Below are 16,640 nucleotides of genomic sequence, written 5' to 3'. Positions count from 1 at the left end.
ACAACCTTTTAAGATTTCTTGATCATTTTTCAACTTCAAATTTGGATGGGACATGAGTTTTAGAAAAGTGCCATCTTTACCAAAACTTATTTCAGAGATAGCTGACTAGCAAGACTCTATGGGAGCAAAGGTTTACTCCATTTTAATTAAGCCTACAAAACTTTTAGCTTCTTGAAGTTTATAACTACGCTCTCATATTTGCCAAATTGGGCACAAAACTTTATGTGAACACATTTTATGATACAATATATTATACCTTCAATTTTAGTTCAGCTCAGCTGGACACTAACTTTTCTTACAGTGTGCCAACATTTAGCTTTTTTCATTTTTGGCTCTACTTCGAAAATGGTGGTGGGGGGAGGGCATTTGTGTTACATTTATGGAAAGCAGATTTGTCTTACGTCAACAGGTTTAGATCAGTATCTAAAATATGGAAAGAAAAGTTACAGCAAGTCCTCACTAAGACCATCAATAGGTACAACAAAACCAGTTGTATCACAGACTGATTTATATAAATAAGAGTTAGGTTCTGAAAGCATGATCTGGTCACAAACACATGATCTGGTTGCCAAACCTCTAATAAGATCCAAACCAATTCTGATATTAAACAGTAAAATAAATGTGAGCTAGAAATACAATTAAGAAAAATTAATAAAAACAAGTAAGAAAATTACAGTTTATGACGAATCAGGTAGTGATGACATCTGTAATGTGGTGGTGGTATAAAAAGAGAGGCTTAATCCGCCTTTTTTCCCCTAAAGGGGCTTGATTAAGAAGTGTTCTACTGGTAAAGAAAGAAGTTAATAAAATGTATCCCTAAGGGCAAAAAAGCAGAATAAAAGTAATTTCTTGAGTTTCCTGAAACTAAAATGTTATAGGGTTTGAAGTTGTTTCAAATCCTCCCCTCACCCTCTCTCACCTTTCACTTCCTTGCTCCCATCTGCACATTTTAAATATACATCATTCCATTGTCTTCCGGACTCCATAGTTTGTCAAATTGTTAAGTGTCAAGTGTTACGTTTTTCTTTTCAGGATTTTACATCCTTTTCCCCTTCCTTGCTCTTTCATAAAATTTCTTTGTGACTTTGACTTTCTGCTGTTTGAGTGTTGCTTGTGATTTTCTTTAATCCCAGTGTGGGGCTGTTTGTACTTCCTGATTCAGCGGGTCAATGTCTTGGAGTATTTTCAGCTGTTTTCTATGAAATTATTACTCTTCCCCATTTTCTCTTCTCATCTGCAGCTCCATTGAATAGTTTGGTTTCTACATGTCTCATATGGTTTGTTCTTTTTATCTTTTCTTCAGTTGGATTTATTTTTGCTTGTGTCTTCAGGTTCATATTAATCCTGTGTTTTATGTATTGATTCAGCTATAAAACTTACTCATTGATTTTTTTAAGACTTATTTATTCATACAGAACTGGGGTACAGGCCAGAGGTGCATAGATAGTGAGAGTATTCACCAGAGATAGAGCTGGGAGTAGAACAGGCAGATCCACGAAGCACACTGCTGAGGGAAGCAGCGGGCAGGTCAGGAGAGGTCTGCCACACCATAAGGATCACCTCCGGGGAGCAGGGATCGAACTCCTGCTGAAGCAGCTTTAGCTGCTTAGTGCTGTGCTTTAACCCATTGCGCCTGGGGGGGGCTTATTGATTATTTAATTTCAGATTTTTTTCATAGATTGCAATTCTGGTTGAAATAACCTCTATCTATTTGAACATTTTTCCTATAGTTAGCTTATATTAAATAGGTTTCTTCAAGTCTTTGTTTTCTAATTATCATCCTTGGGCAGCCTAGTGTCACTTGGTTTCTTGATCACATTTTGTGCTTTTTCCTATACACTGTAATTTTTTGCTGTATATCATGCCCTGTTTATTATAAGTTAATTTTTTTTAATCCTGCATCAAAAAAAAAGATCGGTAATCTCAATGCAACCACAAATTGAATTAGGTGGTTTGACTCATATCTTTGGCTATGTTTAGTCTATCTCTGGATTTAAAAGAAAGACCTGTTGCATTATGGGTATACACAGCTATACAAGTATAATTTCACAGTTAAGTACTGTGAAATTGTGGGAAATATTTCTCTACTTTTTGGGCCCCGTAAGTCATCTTCCTCTTAAGATGCAAGGCTTTTGGTTGAGAACAAATGCTTGAGAATTCTATTGAAATTTTACACTGAAACTGGTAGGCTTTAACTGTTTTAGTATGTTTTGATTACTAATCACCACAACACTAAGAATACAGTATTTGCCCTCTGAACCCTTCTCTACTGTGCTCCCCTTAATCCTCTTTTGCAACATTAGTACTCATCAAATTTCCTAGGGGAGAGGGTCTGTGTTTTGGGAGTACATAAAATTTCAATCTCTTATGCCAACACATAAATTATCAGGGACTATATTGGTTTCTCCTTTACCTAGTAGCATGCCTCTTTGTGATTCTTAATTTGCATTCTAAATGGCAATTCCCATCAAAAACTAAACCAAATGGCTGAGCTTTCGTTAGAAGAGACATCATATTTCTCTGAGTCTATCCATTTTGCTTCCCTTGTGCTCTGTTATATTTAAATATGTGATTTGGGGAGATAAGTTACCACTTTTTTCTAGTTAGTTATTGTGAGGGTAGTAACTTGCCATAATCTGCTAGTGAATTAGTCTTGCAAAAGTAAGAACAAAAGTTGGACCCACATATTTATTCTTTTTTTTTTTTTTAAGATTTATTTATTTGTGCATACAGAACTGGGGTGCAGGCCAAAGGCTCAGGGGCGGTGAGAGGCTTCACCAGAGACAGAGTGGGGAACAGAACAGGCAGGTTGACGAAGTACACTGCTGAGGGAAGCAGTGGGCGCGCCAGGAGAGGTCTGCCACGCCATGTGGTCACCTCCGGGGCAGGCGGGAATCAAACTCATGCAGAAGTGGCTTTAGATTCTCGGTGCTGTGCTTTAACCCGCTGCGCCACCAGGGAGGGCCTATTCTTTTATACACTGTACTTATTTAAAGTATGATTGCTTAGATTATTGGTTATTTATTGAATATTAATGAGTTAGCTAAATCTATCAGACCCAGACATATATCAATATTGATGTTTAGAAAAACCCTATCTGAAGAGCCTCTTTAACTTCAAAAATCCTTTTGGTCAGCAAATGTAAACTAATATAAACTAAAATCAATTTTCTTTTTCTTTCCTCCTTTCCTGTTCAGTGAGTGATAGTTGCTTCAGGAATCTTGCAGAGGATCGCAGTGGGATAAACCTCAAAGATCTCGTACAAGATCCTTCTTTGTGAGTATTTGGTTTTCAGTACTAACTATAATTTAAAACATGATGGTTGGTGGGAGTTTTTCAAGAACTGTAACAGAACTAATTTATAGTTGAACATTTTTTTTTCCTAATTTGTTTTAATGCAATTTTGTGGGAAATTACATTATAATTTGTGGGATGTTCATATGGACTTGAATCATATAAATTGTGTACAGTTATACTTGAATAATGGATTATAGAAGTAAGTGTAGTGTTTTGAGGGAATCTAGTACTTCTCAGAATGTAGAATAATGTTTATCAAGCAATGTTACCACTAAATCTCAAATTTGATCTTAGCATCCTAATGAAAATTCATTTAGGTTGTTACTGCATTGGATGAACAATGCAATTTTATGTCTTGGTTATCATAATTTAACATCATTCTTTTAACTGCCAAAAGCATCAGTTTCTTGGCATTGGGCTAGAATAAGAATCCAGTAAGAATTTGTTTTTGTTCTTACCACTTGGATTTGAAAAGAACTTTTCTTTATTAAGAATTGTCAAACAGTACTATTAATGACTAATTCATATTTTAAGGTTGCATTCTTTGCTTGGTAAAGGTTTGGGGAAAGAAATGTTCAGTATTTAGAAGAATTTTTTTAAGGTTTATTTATCTATGCATACAGAACTGGGGTACAAGTCAGAGGTTCAGGGGCGGTAAGAGGATTCACCAGAGACAGAGTCGGGAGCAGAACAGGTAGATCAACAAAGTACACTTCTGAGGGGAGCAGCAGTCAGGCCAGGAGAGGTCTGTCATGCCATCATGCCATATGGGTTACCTCTGGGGTGGGGTTCTAACTCTCACTGAAGCAGCTGTGGCCAGCTCGCAGCGCTCCATCCTAACCCATAGCGCCACCAGGGAGGGCCTGAAGGAATGTGTTTTTTCCAGTTGTTATGATAGAAGATATTTTTTAAAGGTGTCATTACATAGTAATATGCTCCTAGTAGGAGTTTTTTTTCTTTAAGTTGGCTGTCATTTTCTATCCTAGATACTTGATGTCTTGACATTTGTTCATTGATTGATGTACACTTTATGATCATATTTGGAGTTAAAATGTTCATATTGCAACAATAAGTGGGAAATATGTCAAAAATAATTTTTTTTGAAAAAAAGCTCTTAAAATCACTTGCAGTAGATGAGTGCTTTGGACTACTATAAGGATTTCTAAAATTTTATACATATGTTATATTAATAAATATTCCAAATTAAAAAAATAAGATTTGTATATTGAATGAAAGCTTTGTGTGTTAATATTCCTGGCAGATTTGTGTTGATTTACCTACTTGACCTGTTGCTACTGAAAGTAGTTTATATGTGGACAAAACTTAAGTATTTCAATCACTGATGCCAAAAATGAAGATAGAATAGAGAAGTAAAGAGTAAATTGGGAAGAACTTAAGTTATCTGGTCAATATTAACATCCAGAGTAGAGTGTAGTATGCATTAATCAAATAAATGAATAGGTATGGGCTTTCTGTGAACAAAGTGCAGAAATAAAGTGAATGTCTATGTATGGACAGGGGAGAGAGTGGAAGTAGGAGTCAGAGCAAGAGATCTTAGAAGAGTGTGAAGCAATAAAAGAAGTTTGAGGGATTTATTACCTTAAAGAATGAAAAGTCAGAATTAAGAGTGACATGCTCATATTCTAAATCTGTGGCAAACTAATGGAGTAACATGCTGGACTTTTCTGTAATTTTCACTTCCATTATAGTAAAGCTAATTACTGTGCTAGAATGAGCTGACTGAACTATATTATATGAACATGATAAAGGAGAAATGTCACTAGAGAAAACAAAGATGAGAAAATTGTAAATCACTAAGCAAGACATCTGGTCTTTTTACTAATTTTTGACTTGTAGTGAGAATGTAACTTGTGATAAATTTGAGGTAAAGGGTTTCTCTTCTTTGGGTAGTTATTCTGGAAATACTTATTTTTATCACAGTCCTATAGATGTTAAGTGTTGGATCAAGTAGAGGAACTTGACATTTACTTTTGCTGATGAATATGCTTTAGGGTTTGTTTGAATTAGTAATTTGCAGGTATATTAAATTTTCAAATAGAAGTTTTAGATTTAAATAAATAAATAAATATTTTAAAAAATCAGCCTGCTAGTTGAAATAATGCTTTAATATTATACATCATTAGTACTTGATAACCACATTTCATATTAAGAGAAAGGATAAAATTGAAAATATTTTAACTGATAGTATTTTTCTTAGACATGAAATTTTTACTTACCTTTCTTTATGTACGTCTTTACAATTTTTACCACTTTTGGTTGAAACTGTTCTTTTCATGCTTCTGAAACATAGCTTCATCCTTCTGAGTGTACTTGTCTTCCACACTACAATCTGACTGAATGATATTTTAGTCTCTAGATCATGGCATTAAATATGAAGGAAAGGCAGGATTGCCGTCTGGAAAGCTATCATAGCTAAATATAGCCTGTACTTATCTACTGGTATTAAGACAGGTTGCTATGGTGAATTGAATTTCTTAAAAATGCCAGTCAGCAGAGGATAAACAGTAGTTTTGGAAGTGGTTATTTTCCATAGAGCTAAATATTCTTATACTGCATTTTCAAGTAAAGGAATTTAGTGAATGTTTTTATGGCTTATTTATGAAATTTCAAATTTTAAGTATCTTTGTGATCTTCAATATTTATTAAACAAAATAGAAGAGTTTTTAATATTGTTTTAATATTTTAATATTGTTTCCCTTTGTTTCTCAAAAGGTAAATTTCCTTTGACATAGTAGTCCATTTCCAATAGCAGCAGGTTAATCATTGATTATTCATTTTGCTCTGCTGACAATAGTTACGCTAAATCTAAGACAGCTATCAAGGCTAATTAAGTTTTGGCTTTTTAAACCAGTGTTCTGTTTGAAGTACATGCTTTCTGCATATATTTTATAGATTGGGGCAATAGATCTTAATCTAGGCTTGTGATATTATTTTACCATGTTCTACGTTAGAACTGCAAATTTAAAGATTAACTTTTTGAAGACTTTCCTTGTTTCCATCATTCCATACAAACTTAAAAATATATGTTTTATTTTTTTATTTTTTGTGGGTTTATTCATTTTAGAAGCTAATTAAAAAGCAATAGATGTTTATCTTAAGTTCTTTAGCATTAAGATTAACAGTTATTGTTTTTGTAATCAAAGAACATACATATGATTGAAGAGGGACAAAATTTGATTTGTCCTAAAGACTATATATTTTTATTTTCAATATATTTCTGTAGACCCAATATATGTGAGAAGTATTCCTTAGTTACATAAGCCTATCAAGTCTCATGCTATTTTTTTAAAGATTTATTTATTTATGCTTACAGAACTGGGGTACAGGCCAGAGGTCCAGGGGGTGAGAGGATTCACCAGAGACAGTGGGGAGCAGAATTGACAGATTGACAAAGTACACTGCTAAGGGGAGCATCTGGCGGGTCAGGAGAGGTCTGCACACCATGTGGGTCACCTCCATGGTAGTGATCGAACTAATGCTGCAGTGGCTTTGGAGAGTTTCATAATGTGGTGCTTTAACCCACTGCACCACCGGAGAGAGCCCCATTTTGCTTTTAAAGCTATTATATAGTGGATTATTTTTATAAAACATAATTATATCATTTTAATTAGTTGCTTCTTTGCTTTTTAGTGTATAGAAATCCATGTCAAATGGTACTGGATAGGCTTAAGAAACTAAGGAATACTTAACAAGCACTGAAAAATAGCTGAATCAGAAACCAGGGCAGGTGTGGAAACTCAAAGACTGAATTAGGTGCCTGAATTGGTGTCTCTCCACCAGTAGAGCCACACTGGCCGACAATGGCTACCCTGGTGCACTTTCTAGAAACAGAGCCACCATGAGGCTTGTGCCCAGCAGGTATGGGGGAGGGGTTTAGGAATATTATAGAGGCTTATAATGGAAGCACTGACAAAACTTTCAAGATGAAATGGTTCTTGACATGAAGCTTTTATTGAAAATCAAGAAAGAGGGCCCTTCCTGGTGACCCTGTGGCTTGGGACACAGCACTGTGAAACTAGCCGCAGCCATCTCAGCATGAGTTTGATCCTGGGACAGGGAGGTGACCCACATGGTGTGACAGACTTTTCCTGCCTCGCTCGCTGCACCAGCAGTGTATTTCATCCATCTGCCTGTCCTGTTCCTCACTCTGTCTCTGGTGAAGCCTCTCACTATCTTTGCACCTCTGGCCTGTACCTCACTTCTGTAAGTTTAAATTAAATCTTTTTTTTTTTAAAGATTTATTTACTTATTCATATAGAACTGGGGCATAGGCAAGAGATGCAAAGGCTGAGAGGATTCACCAGAGACAGAGAGGGGAGCAGAACAGGCAGATTGACTAAGTACACTGCTGAGGGGAGCAGCGGGCCGGTCAGGAGAGGTCTGCCTCACCGTGTGGATTTCCTCCTGGGCAGGTGGGAATCAAACTCATGCTGAAGTGGCTTAAGCTTCTTAGTGCTTTAACCCGCTGCGCCACCAGGGAGGGCCAAAATAAATAAATCTTTTAAAAAAAGAAAAGAAGGAATGACGGAACAAACTGATGGAGGGAAAAGAAAGTAGAAGTAGTGGAGGATTATGAGAGAATGATAGCGAGAAAGAATGGAAATTCCATGAATATATTACTATTTAGAAACCGACAGCATATAACCCATGAATGGTAAGTCAGTTAGTTAAAGATGAATTAGAATCTAAGAGATTAAAGCTAATTACTAAAACCAAGTTTTGATATCCATAAACGTCATTTCATTACACATTGACATTTGACATTAATAGTGAGAGTAAACAAATAGGTAATTGCATTGTCTACTTATATTAGTTTAATATTTCTGTATAACAAATTACTATCTTGTTGGCTTAAAACAACATATATTATCTCAGTATCCATTGATCAGGATTTTGGGTGCAGTTTAACTGGGTACTCTGCTCAGAGTTTCTCAAGATTAACATTGGGTGTTGGCTAGATGGCATTTTCTTCTGGAGGCTAAAAGGGCAGAATTTCCCCGAATGCATTTAGGTTGTGGGTAGAATTCATATCTTTTTGTTACATAAATAAATACCTTGCTGACTGTTGACTGGTTTGAAACTATAACTCACATCATCTTTGCATATAATGTTGCCTAGTTACTGAAGTGACATACTGATGCATTTGCTATTTTCTGTTGATTGGAAACAATCATCACATATTCTATTCATATTCAATGGTAGGGAATTACACATGTGAGAACATTAAAAGGTAAAAATTATTGGTGATCACCTTAGGATCTTTTGGCCACATGACTACTTTTGAAATTTTCTACACCAGAGTTAGGTTCATCTAGTTTAATTATATCAATTAAACTGTCTAAAAAAATTCTGTCAGTTGAAAGTCAGTAAAGTTATAATTTATCTAAAGTTACAATACCACATAGTGATAAGCATTTGGACATCCAGGCATGTACTTTTTCTACTCCTAGTGCCACTTTTGAATTTCTTGGTTCTGTTGTTACATTTGGGGTCCCTCCCCAATTTTTATTGAGATGTAATTAACATCAACACTGTTTAAGCTTAAGGTGTATGGAATTGAATTCACATTTGGTTTTAATATGTTGACTGTATCTAAACACTGGCCATCTAAAACCAACATTAACACAGAAACTATTTTTTTGTATGGCCTATAGGCTTAAGAATTTTGACCACTTAACAGTAAAATACATGCATATATTTTCTAAATTATCAATTTTTGCCAGGTGGAGAAGGAATTAAATTTTTGTTTCTTTTGGTTTTGATTTCTACTGGTATCTGAGATGTAAGAACTTCAGAGCCTGAACGTGAGATTTGATACTTGCAACAGAAAAAGCTAACTGGAATAACAGTTGAGTTTTGTATGTGAACTCCTTTATGGCAATTACTGTGGAAGATTGCTGGCTGTGAGTTAGAAAGAAAATCAAACAGGCAGGTAAAGAAGTTTGCTAATCAGATGCCAGGTAAGTATGCTTCCCCATTGAGCTTCCTTAGAAACACCTGCTTGTGACTCAGGCCAAATTAGTAAGAAATTGACAAAAGAAAAGCTAGGATACGCCATCTTTTTTCTTTTTTTCTAGATGTTTAAGAATTCTAAAATAATATTCTTTGAGAAATAAATTACTTCTCAGTTGGGAGAATTTCTAATACTAGATTATCAGGCAGCAGTTTTTTGGAGACCAGCCCTTGCTACTTCTTTCCATTTCTATTTATACAGTGTAGGAAATGATAACTACTCAAACATTTTTTGTTTTTCCCATTAAGAAATACTAACTGTGAAAAAAAAAAAAGAAATACTAACTATGTTAAGTTAAGGAGGAAACATAATTTTTAAATTTGGGGCTATCAATTTAGGAAGGAAGGCTATTTGAGCTGATTGAGGGTGGAGATTTTTGCTCCTGGGGATCTCTTACATGTGCTCTTGTTTCATGTGTTATCATAGAATTTTTATAGTACTATAAATTGTCTACATCCTGTCTATGTTTTTTCCCTTAAGGATTATTATACTTCCTTTCTTAAGGGAAGGACTGTTCATGTTTAATGTCATATTTACTTACCTTTTTACATTTACTTAATGTCATTATTTACTTACCACTGTGTTTTAATACACAGTAGACCCACTAGAGATTATTTGTTAAACAAATGAAGGAGAGAAGAAGGAATATATGAGTGATTACGTAACTAAGTGGGACAAAAAGGTAATGGAGAAAGTATGAATGTATAATGCACACTTACAATGCATAGTGAGTGAATGTACATTGGCCAAACCTGCTTTTCCACCATTTTTCAGGCTGGTTTTTTGTTGTTGTTGTTGTTTTTTAAGAATTATTTATCTATGCATACAGAACTGGAGTACAGACAGAGGTGCAGGAGCATTGAGAGGATTCACTGGAGACAATGTGGGGAGTAGAACAGGCAGAGTGACCAAGTACACTGCTGAGGGTGAGACAGGAGAACTATGCTGCCATGTGGGTCAGCTCCCTGGCTGGGAATTGAATTCATGCTGCAGTGGCTGTGGATACCTTCATAGTGCTGTGGCCTTAACCTGTTGCTTCACCAGAGAGGACCCTGAAGTAAATTTGAACATTGTTTTTTCCTCTGTCTTTAAGCCATAGGTTTAGGGGAACTTGAAAAAATAGCTGCTATATTAAATACCTACTATGTGTCATTTCATGTTGGAAATACTGGGAAGTAGACATCGTTCTTACCATAATTTCCCCCCAATTTAATAAAATTGTACTCAAACTACTCCCTTTTGCTTTGAATAGACCTCTGTAAAGTACAATGGCTTGGGCACCCGTCAGACATTTTAAAAGAAATAATCCAAAGCTCACCTGTGTATCCTGGTCAAGTATATTATATCCTAAAAGAAGTAAAGTTTGATTATTTATTATATATACTTTATATTTTTAATTTAGTTTTATTTTTTCATTATATTTAGATCAGTGCTTACTCAGAATAATTGAATTTGAAAAAACCACCCAGGATACATTTGTCAGTGCTTTACTTAAAGTGCAAGGCAAGAAGCAATGTTTTCACTTAGATCAAGTTGTCACTAAAAAGATTGAGAAATTGTTATAATTCTTATAATTATATGTGAATTTATTTTAACTTTTTGGGAGTAGGGAGCCTTTTAAGAGCTGTTACCCTCCTTTGTTATTTTATATTTTTTAATCAGCTTTAGTCTTTATTGAGATGTAAATCACATACCATACAATTGACCCATTTAAAGTATACATTTTTGTCTGTTTTAATATATTCACAGAATTGTGCAACTATCAGCACTATAAATTTTATAATATTTTCATCTACCTAGAATAAAACCATAAACCATTATCGGCCATCTTTCATTTATCATATTTTTGAATTGGATGTTTGTCATTTTTTGTGTGGAGTTCTGTGAGTTCTCTGTACTCTGGTTATTGATTCCTTATTAGATATATGATTTGTCAGTAATTTTTTTCCCATCCTGTAGATTGTCTTTAAACTCTATTGACATTTACTTGATATATACATTTTTAAATTTTAATCAAATCCTTGGTCCTTTTTTTCTTCCATTGCCTGCCACTGATGTCATATTAAAGAAAGCATTGACAAACCTGTCATGAAACTTTCTACCTTCCTTTCCTTGTAAGAGTTTTATCATTTAAATCTTACATTTAGGTTCATCTATTTTTTTTTAAAGATTTATTTATGCTTACAGGTACTTTTATATGAAAACTCTATTTGGATCTTCTTATTGAACATCTAAAAATATAAAGTGTTGACATTCTGGCTTTGTTTTGAATAATGAAGATAGATATGTTACATCTTTTGTTTTTACTGCAGTTCCCTATAATAATCTGTATTTGCCTTTGTATATATTCAGTCTGTGTGTTTGCTTTTGTGCTTAAATGATTGTTCTTGGGCAACATTCTTACATTCTTAATGGACAGAAGATATTTTCTCTTTCTGTATTTGGACTTAGTTATTTTCCTTGCATTTATTTATTTGTCCTTGAATAAAACAAATATTTACTAAAGAAGTTTTATTTAAATGTTCTCAAATAATTTAACTTCAGTACTTTTACAGCATATAACATATGCATGTGAAGCTACCAAACGATATACACACAAATAGACATACACAGAGAACACAACCTTTGCCCCACCCAATCCTGCCAAAACATACACACATACACATTTGTAAGTATGTAGATACATGCACACACAATATGGATATATTTATACATAGATATATCAACATATACTTGAATAAAAAACTTGTTTTATTCAAATGTACACTTCTTCATCTTTTATTTTTCAGTACTTTATTTCAAAGGTCTTTTAATAAAATCACAGAAGAAAAAATTTGTTCCTAGAATTCAGTTTTTCCTGTAGAAGAGTTAATGCTCATTCTTTGAATGCTATATTTCATTTAGTCTTAAGACGATTTTGCTTCTGTTTCTGGCAGTCACTAGCATTGTAATTTTGGGCCCATTTCTCTGTCCATTTGGTTAGTAAACTAGGTCAAATCAATGTCAGTAATTTTTCAAATAAACTACCATCTAATTTTTCATTCCTAGCAATGTTAGAGAAAAAGTACCTTAAAACAAAACTGTAGTTGTTTTGAAATATTTATTGACAAGCTAATTGGATTTCTTTTGGTGGACCCATAAAACAAGTCTATGAGAAAACTATCAAAAATAAAACCATTTAAAAATGACAAATATGCATATACTTTAAAGTGACAGTTAAGGGACCCCTCTGGTGCAGCGATTTGGAGCCCAGTATTGCAAGCTGGTGGCAGCAGTTTGAGTGCTCCTTTGATCCACAGGCCCCAGTGTGATCCACATGGCATAGCAGACCTCTCCTATCTTGCCCACTGCTTCCCTCAGCAGTGCGTTTCATCAGTCTGCCTGTTCTGCTCCCCACTCTGTCTCTGGTGAATCATCTCACCATCCCTACATCTCTGGTCTGTACTCTAGTTATGTATGCATAAATAAATAAAACTTAAAAAAAAAAAAGGAAAGGTCACATTGAAAGAAGAGTGCAAGAGCCAACAATACAGGAAAATCTGCTGTGAAGGCACTGAAAACCTGAGATTTAGAATTTGGAACTTAACAATCATTTTAGTAGAGGAGGGGGAAAGGAAAACAGTGGATAGGAGTATAAAAGAAGAAAGGTCACTATTGGAGAAGAAAATTATTTTTTGAAAGATAGTAGATAGGCTATTTGATAGTTTTTTGACAATGTCTGCTTGAGTATGCTGCCTATTTCTCTAAGATTAGAGTTTTTTCTTGGCAGGGGATTATCAAAATTAAGTTCTTTTGAATTCTTTTAAGAGATATTGCTTTTATACAAAGAAGTGATTTCTGGAACTCAAATACCTACAATTGAAAATAATTTTTATGTCAGTGATATAAAAATCGCTTCAACTGAGTCTGAGTGATTGCCAGATTTTCTTGAATTTGTCTGTCTTCATTATTCAAAATAAAGCCAGAATACTGACATTTTATATTTTTATATGTTATATAAGAGGGTCAAAATAAGTAGTTTTCATATAATAGTATGTCCCTATTTTTGCTGGTAAACTACATGGTCTTGTGGTTTTCTTTCAGTTTGTATCAGCAGGATATTCCCTACCACCAGTACACTACATTGGAAAACCTTTATCATGAATTTAATAGATACTAATTACTTAAATTAGTAAAAGTTGAACTTTAAAAAGCTCAGAATAATTCTTTGTACATAGGGAGTAAAACAAAATAATTTATAAAATGGGCCTAAGCATAGAACAAAATGCAGTATTGTAATGTGTTTTGGTAGTATTACTTTAGTCTGTATCTTAATTTGTCTCCACTGTAACGGTAATGTTCTTGTTTTGGCTTGAGTAAGTTTAAGATAACTATTGTTTGAAAATTCACTCAGAGAGGGATACTCATATATCATATTCTACTTGTTTCTTCATTGCTTTATAGTTCTTCAAATTGATATAATTTCCTTAGTAAGGTGAAAATACCTAATATAGCTCTTCTACATATATGATATACTTCTAAGACAGAAAGCCTTTATACAAAAAAGCATGTTTGGACTTATCATTGTAAGGATGATTACTTGATATTAGTGTGCCTAAAATGGACAGGATCCAGAAAAGCAGGGAGATTATTAATATGATTATATATACTTTAAATTCTGTTTCTATAAATCAGCTTGGTTTGAAGTTATTTATATTTCAAAATTTCGTTCTTAGCTTTATATAAAGTTGTTGAAATACTAGAATTATGTTTAAATCCACATATATGCCAAATAGATCAAGCCATCAGCTATTTAATAATGTGTTCCTCTTTGTTTTTAATCCCAGTTATATTTAGGGTTTGCAGTCTAAGAGGTGTCTTTTTCAAAACACTTTACATATTAGATGAGCTATGTTACAGTGAATCTAATTTTAGTTTGTGTATCATCATATTTCAGAAGCTGCTAGTTAACCAGGTCATGATATGTCTTTTTCATACATACAAATATAAAAATAGTATCATATATATATAATTTGTTTTTAAAGTACTTGACAAATATTATTTCTTCCTGTATTTTATATTCCCTTTATTTTGTATGCTAAATTTTATTTTTTGCCTTATACTGTTTCATTTTTTTTCTGTATCCACTTTATCAGACCTACTTACTTACCTTTAAGTAGAACATTTGTGAAGAAAATTAAGGGCAAATGGGATAGTAGAGTGTGGGAAAATAGTTGACATAGGTAAGCAATGTAGTACAAAAGAAATAAGCTCAGATTCTAGCTTGACAACTTGAAGTGTCTCTTCCACTTAACCAGACTGCTTAATGACTGTTTACATATCTATAGAATTGGAATTATAACCTCACCTATCACATAGGGTTATTTTGAGATTTAAACAATACAAGTCAGTATAAGCTCTTAAAGCAGATTCTGCTAAGCAGAAGACACTTACTGGATGCTAACTATCATTTATTGTTTTTGAAAATTGATATTTAGGGAGATTATTAATATAATTATATATACTTTAAATTCTGTTTCTATAAATCAGCTTGGTTTGAAGTTATTTATATTACTTAATTAGAGTACTTAATTGGAGTAATTCTTAATCTAGTCTACTCTTTAGGGCACATTTTACTGTACAAATATAAAGAATTTCTTCAGTTTATGTATTTCTATCTGATATATATCTGTAGCTGATAGATTGTGACTTATTAGAGTAGAAGAAAGACCCAGAAGTTTGCATTTTGGGGAAGTATAATAGATAAAACTGGTATAGCTTTTAGAAAATTTCTTGAGTTTCAGAAACTGTAACAGTTACACTGTTATGGGTAAAATTGATGCATTGTATAGCACGGGTTGCCTTACAAATCACACAACTGTAAAGAATTTTAGCCTTTCTATTAAGAGTCATACAAATATGTTATTTGATTAAATAATTTCATTTTGTTCATTAAGGGGTATAAAAATATCCTATGATTCAATAATTCCATTTTGATCATTTTTCCTAAGGAAAAATCCAAAAAGTTATATGAACTTGTCCTTCTAAATTTTTATATCAAAGGTGACAATATCTAAATACAGATTACTTTATAAATTATTGTTGATCCATTTGGCAGATCACTAGTTAACAATTAAAACTGATGATTGTGAATGTCATGGTATCATAGGAAAATATGTAGACAATTAAAAGGCATAATTAATATTTATGCACTCATTTGCATGTATGCAAAAATGTAACTAGACAAGTGTATAAAGAATAAAAAAATATAAATATGTTTTATTTTAAAATAGTTGGCCCAGCATTAATTAAAAAGGGGAGAAGGATATATGTATAAACCCATTTTAAACTATATACATAATATGAATTAAATGAATTATCCTTTTAGATTTAGCTTTCTTTGTATTGTATTGCATCTTCTAAGATAAAACAAACTTTATAGGTTTTACTATAAGCCATCTTCCTATAGAGTCAGAAGAATTTGGTCTTCTCTGTTCTATTTGTTGATGAACAATTAGACTTCAGGAATGCTTCTGACTCTCAAAGAGAGAGAAAAATGCTTTAATTATCAGCACCATTTTACTACTTAAGTGTAAGTTTTAATGATTGGTTTTTACTCATGCTGACATTTGACAATAGCTCTTATAGGCATTATTTGAGAACATAAAAGTTTTTATATGTGCCATAAACCAAAACACAGCCAGAAAGTACAAATTTGGTATCTCTTGCTGGTATCTCTTGCTGGGTTTTTGTTTTTTGGGTTTTTTGTTTTTTTTTGCATAGAAGACCTAGGATGTAGGCCAGAGGTGTGGGGGATGTGAAGATTCAGCAGAAGTAATATGGGGAGCAGAACAGGCAGATCTACTAAAATACTCTGCTATAAGGAAAGCAGTGGGCAAGACAAGAGAGGTCTGCTGGACCATATGTGGGTTAGCTCCCTGGCCTGGATGCAACTCATGCCATAGTGGTGATAGTGCTAAGGGTTAATCCTTAGGCCACCAGGAAGGTCTCCTTTCTGGTATCCTGTAATGAATTAATAATCAATTAATTAAATATGTATACTTTCTTGTGTTATAGTTTGAGTCTTAGGTTTTCTGGATTATCATTTTAAGAAAAAGCTAATCTAACAAGTTATTTTTATCAATCAAGAAAAACAGAGAAGACATCTCAAATTGGCTTACACAATAAAATAAATATGTTGCTTTACAAAATATGGCAATTTATAGGTTAGACTTCAAATATGGCTTAGTCTCGGCTAGAGGTATGATTTTTAAAAATCTAATATGATAGCCTACCTATTTTATCATTTATTTATTTATTTTATTCCTCA

General features: G+C 33.5%; 1 protein-coding gene across 4 annotated transcripts in view; it reads left to right on the top strand.

The window, feature by feature from the left end:
- The window catches only part of GPHN (gephyrin), a 393,108-nt gene that overhangs the window by 87,857 nt on the left and 288,611 nt on the right, over positions 1 to 16,640 (top strand). For all 4 annotated transcript variants that reach the window (XM_004681769.2, XM_012724553.1, XM_012724552.1 and 1 more), the window contains exon 2: positions 3,198 to 3,276. In XM_004681769.2, coding sequence (XP_004681826.1) covers positions 3,198 to 3,276 — 79 coding nt within the window. The remainder of the gene's footprint in view (positions 1 to 3,197; positions 3,277 to 16,640) is intronic.

This window comes from Condylura cristata, unplaced genomic scaffold (assembly GCF_000260355.1).
Source record: "Condylura cristata isolate star-nosed mole 26May11 unplaced genomic scaffold, ConCri1.0 scaffold00013, whole genome shotgun sequence".
Lineage (NCBI taxonomy): Eukaryota > Metazoa > Chordata > Mammalia > Eulipotyphla > Talpidae > Condylura > Condylura cristata.
The sequence above is the reverse complement of the archived record's forward strand: the minus strand, read 5'-3'. Positions and strand labels throughout refer to the sequence as shown.